The sequence below is a fragment of the Trachinotus anak genome, unplaced genomic scaffold (assembly GCF_046630095.1).
Source record: "Trachinotus anak isolate AG129_WGS33_773 ecotype Australia unplaced genomic scaffold, CSIRO_AGI_Tana_v1 ptg000032l, whole genome shotgun sequence".
Taxonomy (NCBI): domain Eukaryota; kingdom Metazoa; phylum Chordata; class Actinopteri; order Carangiformes; family Carangidae; genus Trachinotus; species Trachinotus anak.
Genome location: NW_027273883.1, coordinates 23,768,801 through 23,786,003, shown reverse-complemented (window position 1 = coordinate 23,786,003; position 17,203 = coordinate 23,768,801). Strand labels below are relative to the sequence as shown.

General features: G+C 40.2%; 1 protein-coding gene across 11 annotated transcripts in view; it reads right to left on the bottom strand.

Annotated features, from left to right (window-relative positions):
• The window catches only part of rims2a (regulating synaptic membrane exocytosis 2a), a 142,089-nt gene that overhangs the window by 17,513 nt on the left and 107,373 nt on the right, over window positions 1-17,203 (bottom strand). For all 11 annotated transcript variants that reach the window (XM_071468920.1, XM_071468910.1, XM_071468909.1 and 8 more), the window contains 3 exons: window positions 11,915-12,015; window positions 9,159-9,325; window positions 748-992 (listed from right to left, as the gene is read on the bottom strand). In XM_071468920.1, the coding sequence (XP_071325021.1) occupies window positions 748-992; window positions 9,159-9,325; window positions 11,915-12,015 (513 nt within the window). The remainder of the gene's footprint in view (window positions 1-747; window positions 993-9,158; window positions 9,326-11,914; window positions 12,016-17,203) is intronic.

The following is a 17,203-nucleotide window of genomic DNA, read 5'->3' as shown; positions in this document are numbered from 1 at the left end:
TAAAGCAGCTCAATCCCCCTCAAATGGTTACTGAGCACTTTCCGTAAGAAAGTAGAATAGAAAAAAAAATACACAGAGGAGAAAAGAAGAGTAATAGCCCCATGCTCTGCAAAATGTCACAAAATCTTTTCCATTGCAGAAAAACACATATTCCTGCATTCAGCTGATGGACAATAGGTTTGAAAACACCAACGCAACACACCACTTCTTGTCCATATCTTGCATGTGCACACACTCTCACATGCACTCAAAAGAAACACAAACATCTGCAGAGGCCCAAAGTTTGAAGTAGTGATTTACACCCACAAATCACAGGCAAGAGAGCGTCACAACATGAGAAAGGCAGCTGAGGTCATCAATGGCAGATATGCAAAGCTGTTACGGCAATAGCACATTTTCCAAAATGAGATGACAAATTATTAGAGCAAAAGCAGAATAAATACCAGCAGTGGTGGAACAAAAAAGGAAAGAAAAAAGGGAGGCAGATAGAGAAAGGGGAGATTTCCAGGAGAGTTGTTACCTAGAAAAAAGAGAGAAAAGGTGTGAGAAAAAATCACGCTGTTGTCTTCACCTCCAGAAAATGACTCTGCAGAGTCCAGAGTCCCTTCTAGATAAAAGCGGGGAAAAGGAAAAACTGGAGAAGAGAGAGCTGCAGAATTAGGACATTTAGAGAAACCCACACAGACACAAGAAGAGACACATATGAACATACACACATGACACTGACTGTGCACTTGGATGGCCTACCTGTTTGGCTGAGCTGAGAGGTGCTACGGCTCTTGCGTGACATGCCAACCATGGCCTGCATTTTGGCACCAATGCTGGAGCGCCTCTTCTTGTCGTCAGTGCCTACCGTGCCAACCGCCGTGTCCGACTGGCTGCCGTCCGTTTTCTCCAGGTTACACATGTCGCCGCTGATGCTTGTGCTCTTGGTAATGTTCATCCCACCTGACGAGCCCATCTGCCTGTTTTTCATTTTGGATGCAAAGTCACTGTCAGCCACCACCATTGACAGGGGGGCAGGCAAGGACAGAGCAGAGAGGACAGGGCAGAGGAGAGAGAGGAGGCCAAGTGGATGTGAAAGGAGAGATGATGGAGGAAGAAACAGGAGCAGAGGATAGAGGAGGACAGAGGAGAGGACAGGAGAGGGACAGGAGATGACAGAGTGTGGGGTGAAAAGGAGAAAAGGACAGAGTTCAGGTACAGGAGTTCATGACAGTATATTACAGTATAGTCGAGTTTAGGGTTTAAAGTGGTTGTAATGTACATGTGGATCAACCTTTACATATTCTACTGTATTTATCCCCTTTAGTAGATGAGTACTGCTACTTTTTTAAAGGTTGTTTTGTTTTTTATTTGATCACTTTGAGCTGTAAGAGTTGCTTGCTCATGATTAGCAGTCAGTGCTCAGTCTAGACATTTAATGAGTTGTTTGCGTGTTAGGATTTCATATTTTCAGCAGCTTTATTTTAGTGTCATATTTTTGGCCCTGTGAAGTTCTCTTTTAAACAAGTAAGATTTGTATTTACATTCTGTGTTTGTCATGAAGACACACTCCATGAGGTCTAACAAATGTGTTGAAAGCATTGCTTTCCTCATAAAAACATTAGAAAGGCTTTGAGTGACTTTGAGTGTTGAAATTCATTATTGTTTACTTGTTGATGTCCATGTTTACTTGGTATCAGTCGTCTTCTCACTGTCTTTGCTGCGTTTCTTTGTCATACATGAGAACAAACAAAACGAGGTCACATACTGCAAAGATCTTCCACATATTCATATATTCATATTCCACAAACTTCACAGGGTATATTTAACTTTTAATCTGTGAAGTCCTTGAAGTTAAAATATCAGTTATACACAGCTTCATAACAACTGGGCAAACTTCATCTGCTGAGGAAGATTAGTGTGATGCGAATGAAAACTCCAGAACAGCTACTCGTGGACCTGGTGGTAAGATGTTTACTTCTTTTTGAACTTTAAATCTCCATTTAAATTTAAATTGTTTGTTTAAAGATTTTTCCAATTGCCTGAAGCTCAGGCATCTTAAAGAGTGTTAAACTGAACCATTCATTTTAGTTCAAATACAGAATGTACCACATTTTGATGAGCATAAATATATATACCAATGTACCTTTGACATAAATACTAAAGGTTTAAGTATATAGTTTTATTTACATACAACAAATGCATTTCCATTCTGTTTAACACCTGCTCTCTCCTGCTCTCTTTCATGTAAACCTGGAGATATAAAATAATGTGCAACTTCTCTTCCTGAGTCGTGACCACACATTCACAACATTTACACTAAACTGCAAACAAAAAGGAAATGATTCTCTAGCTCTTCCTGTTTGAAAGGAAATAGGCCAGGGTCCAAATTAAGGTCTTATTTTAGCTCTGCCAGTAAAATTATCTTTAAGAGACAAATTACATTCTGTTTCATAGGTTCTGTATTCTTAATGGGATGAGTTACATGTAGCGCCCTCAGGCTACTATTCATTAATTAGTGTCTGACCTCCACTGTGAAAGTGTCTTATAAAGACAACTTATGGAGAGACACGCTGACTGAAATGGGAGAAGAATAAATGCATTTTGACGATTGATTCCGTCAATTACTTCAATTCGGCTCCTTCAGATTCTGCTCTTTCATATATTAGACATTAGTGTTCAACCCCATTGTGTTAGAATTAGGAGCATTATCAGTATATATTGGAGATCATGTCTAACATTGTCACAGGATTTCAAGTGTAGGCAACGATTACTTTGACATGAAAGGTGAGTGATTCTTTTAATTTCAATGTTGTCTCTTAATAGAGCTTCAGCAGTCTGCCAGTCCAAAGGGTCAGGGTTACCCAGCCGGAACAGGCTGGTCCCTGTGTTTTCATGTTTATACCACATTTTGTTTGGCAGCTGCTGGTGAAATAATTCAGATGTGTTATAAAAGAATGCACACACGTCGTATCTCAGCCTGCAGTAAAGCCGTTTGTTTATGCCAGCTCTAATGCCAGCAGGTTCTGTTACAGATCAGCCTGTACTTTCACACATAAATATTGGATGCTTATTGGGGGATTAGTGTCTTTGATCAGTTAATGCAGCCCTGAAGCTTAGAAGCGGACTTCAAGCGTCTCGACTCCTGACAACATGACAGGCTGATGTGCTACAGGTGACATTTTTAAAAATGCTCTTTCACTATCATCACAGCGAGGCTGTATTTCATCTGCTCCACACAGGGTGATAATGCTGCCTCTTTCATTACACCAAATATCAGCTCAGAGAAGAGGTCAGGGGCTCCACGACTCATTACACACCGAGGTTAAAATGGATGAGCACAGAGCCTGTTCACACCCTTTCAAATAATAATTCATGTCCTACGATATATTTTAAAAGATACTTAATAATTGAAAATTAAATGCAATTTATTCATCTAATAGGACGAATGTGCTTCTAGTCTACCTGGATGCAGTGTGCCAGTCAACATGTTTACATCTTGGATGAGCCTGAACCCCAGGAAGCAGGCCAATTAAAAAAAACAAACAAAAAAAAAAAACCTGATGATTCAAATGGACACACTGTACTGATGAAACTGATCAGATGGCTGCTGGACTAAATGGACACACTAACTTTATAGGTTTTGCTTCACTGCAAAGGTCTGTGAGAGCATTTATTTCAGTAAATGGATGAAAATCTGACCTACACATAAACATTCTATTTGTGTAAATTAACATGTTGTTGGTCTGACTTTATTTTAACCAGACCTCAATATTTGTCTAATTTATTAATGCTCTGGCTGAGAACATTTCTCTCTGGACAGATCAATGGCCTGAATTGACGTGTTACAGATCTAAATTTAAACTTGTTCAATATGAAATGTTACACTGACACTTTGACTTGACTTAGAATAAACATCACTGCAAAAAATAAATCTACACCAGCTCCTGCTTGCTGCTCCTCCAACACCTCTCTCCTCTCATTACAGTATCTCTACTCTGAACAGGTCTTAGCGCTCAGGCCAGCATCAGTGTGTAAATGTGCCTGTTTAGAAAAATGGGACTCTCCAGGGATTTCTGATTTTCAACCTCAGCCCAAAGAACACAGTGTTCCTCATCATGCAGACTGCACACCATGCACTTTCATCTAAGCCAAGATGTTCCCAAAACAAAACAAAACAAAACAAAACAAAACCTGAAATTCCTGCAAAAGTTGTGAAGACAGATTTAATTACAGCCATCATATGGGCTGATCTACATACTGTCATGCAACAACAGCAGCATCACACTACTTCATTAAAAAGGTGAGAAATTTTGGCTTTATTAGGTTTTATTTTGGTGATTATCATGGGGAAAAAACTGACTATTAAAAGTAATCAGTGCTCAAGTTTAAATTAATCTTATAAAGAGTTATATATATATATATATTATTATATTATATAAAAACAGATTTATATAAATATATAAAATATTCTCCTCAAGCCAACCTCGCGTTACTACAAAATAATTCAGAAACATTGCAGCGAACTTTAAATGTGGTCACATAGTTTTAACATTAAACATTAAGTTATATGTTTTAAGTAAACCATTAAAAGAGCCAATTCGCCTAATTTAGGAGAAAGACATGTTGATCATGAACGCTGTGTGAAAATGTAAAAGTCATGGAGGCTGCCTCCTGTCCTCCCATACTTATCTCCTCTTCTTGTTTGCCTTTCACAGAGAGAATCAATGCTTCTTTATCAGGTGAGATAGAAAAATGGGTTGCCACGGCAACTGTGAACCCAGCCAGAGCATTAGCATGCATACACGGCTGTCAACACGGCTACAAAGTTTTTCGTCATAGAGGCTGAAGAGAGAAAGTCTGAGCCTCATATTGAAACGTTGTCATTGGCTGCAGAGGAACCTCAGGTGGAGGTCTCTCCTTTATTCACTAGACAAGCTGATGCCGAGTGAGGTGGGTAGACTGGAGGTAAACATCCCTTCCTTCCTTTTCGTAAAGATCAGCCCCTGCCCTTGAAAACACCAGCCTTTTACTCATGGAGGAGAAGAGGTGATGTGGGATTTAAAAGTGTTCATGGAAAGCTCCTTACATCCTGGACACAACATCAGCTTAGAGCCACGTGTGTGCATTTGCCTCTCTGTGAAATAAAAACACATATGGCTGCCATGATGCTTGTGCACCAAGTCAATTTGAACAGGCCCATTTAATGTGTAGCAGATGTATATTTACACTGTGACCTCAATACATAGAAGATGAGTCATAAGTAAATGTGGCTAGCAGCGATATTTCTGCCGCATCACTCTGCCTCAGTGCTCGTACACACAGATAAGCAGAGTAGTGATTAAACCTTTTATCACTTGAAGCAGGTAGCATCTTATCCATTATCCTCGAATGATGTTGAGACACGTGATTGATTATTTGCAGTATTTCCAGTATTGATCTTGAGACTCTCACAGTGAGGCTGAGTTTTAGGTTTCATTGTACAGGCTTATGTGAGTGTCGTCACTGAGCTTACATAACAACACATGGAGAACGGTGCATCTAGCACATATCACACTGCTCAGCTCATGACATGAAATCACAACAATAATATTCTCTTATCAATTATTGATCATATTCTGATTTATTTTAAAGTCTGCTTTTATACACAAAATATGAGCAGGTCAGTAAAATATGAAATAATATGTTGAACTTCCTGCTTTTCACAGTGTAGAGCCAGTGTTAAATTCACTGGCTTCTTAGCTCTGGCTGCAAAACAAATGAGTGAAAAATACGAGATCATTTAAATTATAAGTGGTAGTTTCCACTTGAAAAGTTGCAACTTCATCAGGTCATATTTTAACATTAGTGCATATCAGAAAAACTTTTGGTTGAAACAGGTCTGTGCATATATTTATATTGTTTAATTAATCGAGAATTCATGCTACTATGCTCTTTGGCCTTTTCTTTTATCTGGTTTCATTTTTCTGTGAAACACTTTGTAACTTTGTTAAGAAAAGTTATAGATAAATTAAGTTATTATTATTATTATTATTTTAAAAAAGCATCACACACACATAGCAGCAGCACACACAAATAGGTTTTTAATAATTTGCTTGACAGTTCGTGTCCTGAGTTTTGATTGGTTGTTGTAAACCACTGTTATATCCAGTCTCTAAGTGTTACTTATATTAATATTCACTGCTACTTAGCCACTGTCTGTTTCAGTACTGCATTCAGCTATTTTTACTGTGTAAATACATTTGCCTGAACATTTGATTCTTTTATTTTATTTTATATACTATGTTAACATAATCTTACAACAGCTTTGAACGAGCTTTAGCTCACAGACCTTGAGCCTATTAACTCTCTTATCATCACTGTAAAATAGCATTTTGGGCCTGTTTGTTTACTGTGTAGCATGTGCAGTTGCTACACTAACATGAACCGTTTTTTTGTCACCTAATAGTATATCCCTTCTCATGTGTTGTTCTCCCAGAAAAGCTGAGTGACTCCCATGTGGTTATAAAGTAGCTATATTATCAGTTTATACTGTAGCTGTCATGAAGGAGTGAGGGTTGATCACACAGATAGGAGCTGTCAGTGTTAAACACAGGACTAATCCAACTCACTTTCAGTCAAGATGGAAGACACTGTTTGAAATTCAAATGTATCTTCAGAATATATTTCCTCAGGCAGGATTTTTAATCATTAATTACAGTTTCCAGTCACTGTACTGAAAGTGAATGAACCGCTGGTTGACAGTGCACGTATGAGGGTTGCGGTGTTACAGGGAGAGTGAAATGTTCTTGGCATGTGTAGAAGTAGCTGGAAGAACGTGGGAGGTTTGCGTTGACAAGTTGCAGGTGCAGAGAGACACTGTTGGATTCAGCAGACTGACAGACAACATACTGATGCAACATCCCTGCAGTGAGCAGCACAGACAAACAGTAAAGCAACACAGACTGCAGCCTCAGAGCAAAACGACAGACACCTGTATCTGAAGCTGCTCTGTAATCTAAAAATGCATGTATGGGGACTATACCTGTGTACATGTCTGTGGATCTGCTCACATTTCTACCATGTGCATTCAGCCTCCCACACATGTGGGATCCTATTTGTTAATCAGACTGTACACACTGGTGCAGTGTTAATCGCACATAAGAGGGTACAGCTTTTATCTCAGTGTGTTTTCTCTTAAGTCCAAGGAGACACTGAGCAGCACTAATGTCGGTAAGAAGTACTAACGTGGATCCTGCTGTGAATGTGATTTGATAGTGAAGACATCTTATTAGGAGTGGAGGCTAAGCTTTTATCCTGCTGAGGGACTCCAAATCAATTTGTTCTTGACTTTGCTCGACATACTTTCTATATGGGCTCGTCCAGTGCTCTTTAGAAATGGAACTATACTCTCTTGTGGCCTCAATGAAACAGTGTCATGTTATATATAGTCTTAACATGTTAGAACCAAAGTGTTCTGCATGCACCAACATAAAGAGTAAAGATTTCCATACATGCATTCAGCCATGTATGTTTCATTTATTACACTGAAATACAACATTACATTTTCATGCTGCAAAGTGAAATGTGAATATCTGATCAAATCTGAGCTGAGTTGAACTCTCCCAAACTGATATCAGACTGATACTCACACTTACAAGTAATGTCACATTTCCTGATTTTATTATCCGACTTACGTACCCACCACCTCACCCCATCTCCCACCTCTGCATACATACACATATATTGTACATGTGTACATTGTACATTGCACTTTTTTTTTGCACTGTATTCCTGCAGAAGTAAATAAAACTGAACCTGCCTGTATGGCTAAATACAAAATACAGCTTTTCTGTGTTTTTAATTTGGGTGAACTCCTATTTAATCTTAAAGAGTAACTTAACACCAGGCTGAGCAGCAGTGTTTTACCATCCTCTCTGGTTAGAGATTCAAGATTCAAGCCTGTTTTCCCTCTGACCACAGCCAGTAGCATGGCTGCACTTGGGTGAGATCAGAGGTTGAACCTGTGAACAACCACAGGTCTGCGGTTAGAAGATAAACCACTGGAGGTCAGCAAACATGAGACTTTCAGGAGGTGTTAAGTTACTCTTAATGCTTGGTGTGTTGTTTTCATGCCCGTCTTTTCTGCTAATGATGTGTGAACAGGTTACGTGGGTTACCAACGTGTCACTATGATGAACAAGGAGCAGCATTGTTCTACTTTAGTATTGGAAAAGGTTGATAGGACCAAAGTTCTGTTATCATCAGGGATAAAGGGTGGAGGGAAGCCGGCACACTCTCAGTCAGTCAGTGGGAGCTACAGGTCTGTGATGTGGTTAGTAGGAGTCTAGAGGTAGAGGCTGCCACACACGTGTTACCTGAGGTCAGTCTCTGAGATACTCCTCTGGTGCAAGTCCTCTTCTGTCTCCACCAAATCCTCCTGATGCTCCTTGTCTGAGTCTACCTTCCCCCCTGCTTCCTTCCTCCCTCCCTGCAATCTCCCCTCTTTACTGGCCCTTCTCCCTCCCTCTCCTCCTCCTCCCCCTCCCGCCTCCTCCTCCTCTCGCACCTCTCCTAACTGCTCATCCCCCTCGCGAGACTGGCTCCTTGATCGCAACTGGCTGAAGACGGAGACAGAAGCAAAGACAGCAGCACATGCAAAGCAGAAAGAAAGCCAAACAAAGCATGAATAACGTCAACAGAGAAGAAAGGACAAACACAAAGAGACAGTGCAGCCAAGTTCAAAAGCAGACTGATCGAAAGTAACAGAAGACAACAATGCAGACTTACACCAAGGCATCATGCAAATGAATTAGTTTTTTGCTTTGATATGAGACAACACCCAAAGAGATGGAATGTGTTTCTTGTTTCAGTGTTTGTTGCCAGATATGGACAAACTTCCCCCACAGCCTGACAGAGCTCAACCATTTGGTTCCAGGTTTTTCTAAAATGGAGCCAAACCTGAACTCACCACAGTGAGAAAATGACAGACAGTGCTAACGGCTTCATTTTCCTCTTTTACTTTAACCAAGTGCAAACAATTTCAGAGCTGAAATTGTTTGGAAGTGGCGACAAACAGTGTATGCAAAGAAAAGTTCAGAGCTGAGGGGGACCTGTCCATTCCTGAAAACAGCATGACGTGGTTTAAAGAGCGAGACACATTTCATTGTCCCCTGGTGTGGACATCAGCCTACCGGATCTTGCGATTTCCTTGCGGCCTCTCTGACTGGACAGACATGTAGCTCGTGCTGCTGAACCGAGAGGCACTACTAGTTCTCGACACAGCGGACACGTCGCTTACATCGCTGTCCGATGACTTGGCCGACAGGTTATCGGAGCCCCGAGGATCTCTGCCTGAACGCTGCAGAGAGGACAAAACATCAACCAAACATTACAGGTTAGTATCATGGTGATGTCTCATGACACAAACACATCATGGCTGCTTTTAAATGTTCAGTGATTATTCATACTGCACTTTTAAAAAGGAGATACTCATTTAGGGAATTTGATAGGTCATGAACTGCTCTCAAACACTGCTCGCATGCCTTTAGCTTTTTAAGGACAACTATTCTTGATCAAGAGAAGTTCTTCTGCAGAAGTGGCCTCATGAATGTGGATAATGTGGACTTATAAGTGGTGTTCTCAGATGACAGGAAGACAGAGGAGAGATGATGCAGTTACATAAGGGGTATTAGGTTGTGCCTTTTGAAAGGTCAGAATGTAGCCTACTTCAAATCAAATACATCAAATAACAAGTGCATGGAGGAGAAAAATACAGGGCCAGGAGATGAATCTTGTAGCTCTTCACAATGTGAGACACAGTCTGGGAAAGATGAAGGTCCTGTCTAAAATTTCACTTTCACTTTTTGTTTGTACAGACCAGACAGTGACACCTACAAACCTGTTGGCATCAATCACCCTGTATTTAGCATCTGTCAGTTTGGGATTAGTGCTGCTAGTGTTTACATATGATGCTACTATATATACAGTATATTGTATTTTTCACTCTACTATATTCATTTGACAGCAGTTAGCAGTTACTTTGCACATCAAGATTTTTACATTACAAACATGATTTTCTAAAAGAAAAAAAAAAAAGAAAAAGAAAAAATATGATGCATCATTATAGGTTAAAATTAGATAAGATACATTAAACTGTCTATTCAACATATCCCTGCAGCTGGAAACCAAGTTTTCCGGCCCCGGGGTTTCTGTGTGTCATTTGGCCAGTTTGCTTACACAACTTATAAATATGTGTCAGATTATGTAAACACAATATAAACTAAAATTAAATCCTAAAACTAGATGACACGACACAGTAGCTCTCAACAACACAGGTCCACAGAGATTATGTATTAATGCAGGACCCAGTTTATTTGATAATTTACTTTTATTGTTAAACAAATGTGCAGTTAATCAGATTACAACAATGAGCTGCATCTGTTAGTATGGTCGGTGATCCAGCCCTTCCCAAAATGATGCACAGTATAACATGATATATAATGTGATGGATATATGATTTACAGTGGTGAACACGAGTTTTATCTTGATCAACTACAACATTAGAAATCTGCCTAAGATGTTAATACATCTCTAATAATAATCCACTAATATAAGGCACAATAGAATTTTAGTTTTGATTAGTTTTTGTGTCTTTTTACTTTAGTAAAACTGTCTTGGATCTGTGCGACCGTGTGATGTAAAACACTGTGACACTTGGTCGCCTCGCACACAGATTTTTTCTAAACTTTACACTGAGGCTTCCTTGGAAGCTCAACTGGAATGCCAAACTTGGTATGTAAAATATTCTGTGTGTGTTTTTGTTAGTGACATGTTTACTGTAAGAGAACCTGAGCTCTGTATTACACTGTGGTTTAAGAGCAGGCGCTCAGAAGTCTTGTTTAATAATAGTGAGAGTGCTATGTTGTCAATGGCACTTAACAAGAAAGATAATCTTCAGCAAGGACAACTCACAGTTTAATCTGCTTTTTATAGACTCTTTGCAAACAAGTTGGCTGCTCCTAATGCAATAGTTTTCATAACAGTGACTTAAAAGGAAACCTGGACACAGAGACTTTGTCTTGTACATCTTGGCTCAGACTGCAATGAGACACCACAGCAAGGCCGAGCTCTCTAAACATGCTCAGGACGTCTGCAGAGCCGAGTAGTAAACACTTGACTCTGCAGACACTCAGTGTCACATTACTTCAGTTTACAACGAGAGGCTTAAAGGTTCAGTTCACCCAAATGACAAAGAGAAAACACATTTAATCATTTTAGTTACACCACAGAATTTTCTTCACAATGAAAGTTTTGTTTGTAAAGCATTGAAGAGTGGCACTGGAAAGCTCAAAAGTATTGTGTCTCTTCAAAAACTATCTTGCACATACTTAATATAATCCACAAACATGAACTATTATCATCAATATTTTCACCTTCAGTGAAAAAAATTGCAACACAACCTGTTCAGAGTTATGTCTGTGAATGATCCTGAGTAACTGGGACATTGTGTCTGCAGAGTCATGTCGCTGCTGTTTTCAAATGTATTTTTTCACTGAAAAGTCTATAAATCTACCTGCATGAATCTACACCACTGGGAGAAGGTGGAGATACAAATATATTTAGCTTTTTGCAATTTTTGTGAACTGACCCTTTCAAAAAAACAACTGAACCTAACTCAGTGTTTTCCAACCTGAATTAAGTGTTTATTAGTTTTCCTGTGTTTGTGCAACTATGTTTGTGTGTATTTGTACACTGTGCAAACATCAATGCTCATGCGCAGTATCATGTTGATATGTGCATGTGTACATGCTTGACTGCCTTGAGAATGAGCCATATGGCCTATGCACAGTGCAACCTTGCAGACAGTTTACTGTCGGCGCATGTGTTTTCTATGAGTGTTTTCCGGAGTATGGAAGCAAACACCCAACACATCCTGACATGTCTTTACCTTGTGGTAGTCCTGCTCCAGTCTGGAGTCGGAGCCAGCTCCCTGCTTGTACTTGTTCATCTTCAGTTTCATCTGCCTGGTCCTCTCCTCCATGTCCAAACCTGAGCACAGAGACAGAGTCTGTCAGATGGTGGCTGATGCGCTGAGGAAGGCCTGATGGGAGGACATACTGTTATGGTGAGACACAAGCTTCTGCTGAGCTATGAGCCATGAGCTATGACAAGGACAGATCTAATGGGAAAAGCTGAGCACATTAACAAAGAAACACAAACACAAACCAAAATGCTGACTAATCAAGTTAAGCTGCGTAACATATTCAACTGCTTCATTTGGAAATACCTTGAAACCCAGACTGTAAACATTTATAGAAAATGATTGACCACTCAGTTGCTTTTTAATTCATTGATTAATATTCAAATAACATAATTTATTGATCCCAACTGCGCAATTAAAGTCTGAATGCAAAGCCAAATTACTACAGTGAAGAAAATGTACGACAATGCTTGTGATCGTGAACATTTTAAATGAGATTCTAGATAAATGCCAATCCTTTGACAACAAATGCAGTTCCTGAATGATGCGACTAACAGGCCAGCACATCCCTCTCAGTGCTTTGTAAAATCATCCCATCATCCTCTTTGTCCATCTCATCCTCTCCCAAATTCAATTTAAGCACTATGCTTGTTTCATATTCACTACAGAAACTTCATCAACCATGATAAATACCCAGGTTTAACCTTGCTCTGTGGAGGTAATAATCCCACTGTAAGAACTACTCACATTTCATGGAGCTAAAATTAAAAAAACAAAAACAAATACTTTCTGCTGGAGCTGCTACACGTCTTCTTCTTCTTTTTTTGCAAAAACAATTATCATTTGTGACCACTTCCCTGTTGCACCTTTATTTCCATTCTCTCCACTTGCTCTGTCTCTACTTTTGTGTCATATGATGCCAATGATAAAGTGAAGGCGAATGCACAGGTACAAGTGCCATGCGCACACACAGTATGCCTGTAGCTTCACATACACACACAAGAAAAGCAGTACAAGCTGGGAGCAGATGAATGACTGCAGAGGTGAGGCAAAGTGGATTTTGCTCATCATCTTTTTCTCTGATTCTCTTGGTGAATTTTTTTCTAACTGTGACAGATCACAGTCTACACACTTCCACATCTTCAGTTTCCTCTAAATTACACAGAAAGGGTTGTGCCATGTAAGAAGCATTCAGTGAACTGTTTATTAGGCCAAACTATCCGCTACTGTTTGCCAACATTTGTTTATCTAAAGACATCTGATTTTGTTGATCAACTCATGTTGTTATTCTGCTTTTTAAATTACAATCATGAAAGTATTCAGACTCTCATGTCTTCCAGCTCACTGAACTTGAAATGAAACAATGGCTATGAGGTTACAGTCACTACTTCAAATTCACAGTGATTTTGGGTCTTTACAGTCACATCAGATGAAAAAACATGGGCCCTGCACTGGAAATTTCCTTTTTTGCTTCTGTAGCCTCCATAATCTCTGTAATCTTTCAAGACCCCACAACCTGATTTTGTGTTTGATTAGTGATGGACTTTGTCACAGTTAATTCTCCTCTATAACTCACTACTTGTGAAACCTTTAATCAATGTTCCCAGTGATGTTCAAAGACAAGACAAACTCTGTGTCATCCTCTGAGATGTTGGTTTGTGTACAAAAGATAACGTAGAACTTGCTGATCTGATAATGTAACCCAGAAACTAGTTCTAAAGACTGATATACACTGAGCTTGGGGTCATCTCATATGCTTGACTGTGCAGTGAGTCCATCTGCAGATGTGGAATTAAACATGCAGACACACAAGTGTTGACTTTGTGCTTTATTAAACAGAAACTGCCTCCAGACCCCCCCCCCCCCCCCAGTTTTAAGGGGAAAGAAAATGACTGGACAACGTGTCATAACATTACTATAACGCATTACATATCTTTTTTCCTCCACTGATTACCTGGTAACCTCACGGTGACAACAACACTCAAAGATGTGCCCTTAAATTGGGAAACAATGCATAAAACAGACGCCCTGTCTCCAACCTCATACCTCATAGTCATTGTTTCACTGAAAGCACAAGAGCTGAAGCAGTATTCACTGAAGTTCCTAAGGTAGGGGACTGTAAATGATATTCATTTGAATAGCATCTATAACCTCTCAGACATATTTTATTAATTCAGTTATATTCAACTTAACCACCGCACACTGAGGTGACTTCATCTCAGTGTGTGGTGGTTAAGTGTGATTGCCACTTTAGTTGTTCCTGCGACCACCCAGCACCTGATCACTAATACTGGCTGTGCATGGGGAGTTTTGTTCACTAAATTATATTTAAAGTGGCCATAAAATCTAATGAGGGAAATGTTGCAAATGTGTCCACAGACGGTGTCGTCCTAATAAGATGAATTCTGCTGTCACACACCGACAGCAAGATTTTTTCTAGTAAATAACAGTGTCTCATGTCAAGACGTGATGCAAAGAAACAACACGTGTGACCATGACCATGCTTCTACGAAATGAAAGCCCACACAGTCCGTCCACAGCAAAATAAAGTGTGCAAAATGACAAAAAAAACATTGTCCAGAGAGCAAACGGCACAAGAAAATGGAGGCAAGCGAAGCGGGCAAAGAGGAGGCAATTGAGATGAGGGGAGGTGGGTGGGGGAGGGCAAGCCGGGAAGACATACAGAGTGAATAAAAGTAGGAGAAGAAGAGACAGCAGAGTCAGGAAAGGAAGAAGGGGAAGAAGAAGAAGGGACAGACCTGAGTTCGTCCAACTTGGTGAGTCCGTGTCTTCTGGGATCACATCACAGAATGGACAGACACAGACAGAGGAGAGGAAGATGGATGTGAGAGGACGCACGAAGGGTAAGGGGGGAGACGGAGGAGGAGAGGGAGGACGGAGGGAGGGCGACGCCATCACCGCGATCACCGAGTGTGCCAGGTTCGGAGGGTCAGAGTGAAGGGGAAGAGGATGGAGGGTCAGGAGGGAGGGGGAAACAACACAACAACAATACGAACACGACAATGATAAAACAACAAGCACAGAACACACAAACAAAATCATAGAGTACACCAAGAACACACAAACTCCACCATGGGCACAGTGAGAAGTCAAAATAGAGGAAGAGGGTGCGAGGCCAGGAGAGGCTGAGGTAGAGGCTAATAGGTACGTTATTAGAAATCAGAGAGGAGGGGGTGGGGGGGTGGGAAGGTGAGGTTCTGTGCTCTAAAGGAAAAAGAGCTGAAACAGTAAAGAGATGTTAATGTACCCGATCAGATAGAAACTGGAGACCTCTGAGGATAGGAGGGGAGAGGGGGAGAGGAAAGGAGGGTAAAAGGAGAAGTGGATGTCACTTGAGGCTGCATGGGGGCTACTGTGAGGAGACAGCCTGGAAAAACAACGGAAAAGAAAGGAAACAAAAAAAAAGAAAAAACACAACAAAAACTGAAAGCACAGAGCAGCGAGCACACAAAAGAGAGAGCTGACTACCTCACAGAGCATCAGCAAGATACAGGAAAATTAAGAAACTTGAGTAGAGTGCAAGAGTGCACACACACACACACACACACACACACACACACACACACACACACGGGCGTCAGCAACAGTATCATTCTGAAAGAAAGTTACACAACAACATCGCCCGCCTACTCTCAGGCATCATGGTGCTTCCGATGACATATTCTTCTTCCCCTCACATTATTCATGTACTTCCGTGCTTCTGCGCAGCCCGCTGAGATCCTGGAATATTCTCTCTTTCTCTCCAGAGATAAACTGTGCTTTAATTTCTCTATCAGCAATCAAGACACTTCCATATGTGTTTTGTTCTGAACTAAGCATCCACTACAGGCCCCGCAGTCCACGACCCCCCCCCCCCCAGAGTCGTGCTGTCTGTTTAATCTCCGTCCTGGAGTCTGAAACTAAAGTCCCCAACCAATAGTGACAGTGAAAGAAGCCCACTCCATCAGGCTTCATTTTCATACCCCTTACACACAATTTGCATTTAGCTCAATTAGTACTTCATTAGGGTGAATAATGAAGTGTCACATGAATTAAAAGACAATGTGAGACATCTGCCTCACCAGCTTTCATCTCTTTGTGGCAGCTAACATCATCTCATTAGGGAGTCAAATGATGATCAAGAGAGCAAGTGATTTTTTTTACCCTTACTTCAGCTGCATCATGTAGGTCATCAGGATAAGGGAGTGATGTATTAAAGCAGAGATGAGAGAGCAAAACACCACAAGTGTTAGTGTGGAAAGGTCTCCTGTGGTCTGCGGGTTAAGACTGTATGGCCATCCCATATTTAACACAACTGCCTCTGAATGACAAACAATACCAACACTCCAGCTACAGACACAACAGCCAAGTTCATTATAGATTTCAAAAATTCAGTTTGCACTCTGTGGAGGGATCGAAATGCCCACAACAGTAAATGCCAGAGTCACTGTAGGAAGGCTTGACGAAAGTTAAAAAGCAGCTCAACTTCCATTGTACAAAATTCACAAAAAATAATTAAATAAGTTGATGGGTTGTTAGACACAAGTGGTATAAAGCTTCAGTTTAGTTTAGTTTGATCTAATGCCAAACATTTGACCCATCCCACGTGGCACTACAACATACTGCTATTTATGAAAACATCAAATTACCTTAACATGCATCTGGCAGCGACACATAAACAAAACCAAAAGATGTTGTGACGTTATACAAACATCTATAAAACATATTTGTGTGAACATTGCTACAAGTCAGAAGTTTATCTTTTTTTTTAAATCGCCCAGGCTTTGTGCAGGTAACTGCCAAACTTAAATGTGTCTTATGCAAATGACCAAAACACTCTTTCTGCATCAACCATAGTTTACAAAGTCAGTTTCTGTTTTTATCTGAATAAAATAAAATAATCTTTAGTTTCCAGTAAAAAGAACAACAGAAAATGAAATTGAACTAATTGTTTTTAGCCTTACAAAGCCAAACTGAACAAATCTGCTTCTCCTCTGACTGACACACCACTCAGTTTCAGCATAGAGCAGATTTAGATAAATTCTTTATAACATGATTTTCATAACAATATCCTCCTAAATGTTTATTTGAGTCCATAAGACATCAGCACACTGTTTTACACTATCACCTAACATATTATATTGATCTTATTATTGACTATTGAAAGTCATCATTATCATTTCCACATTTCACTTGCCTTTATTTCATTGCTAGGAAGAGACATTGTTGGTGGTGTGTGTATGTTGTTGAGCACAG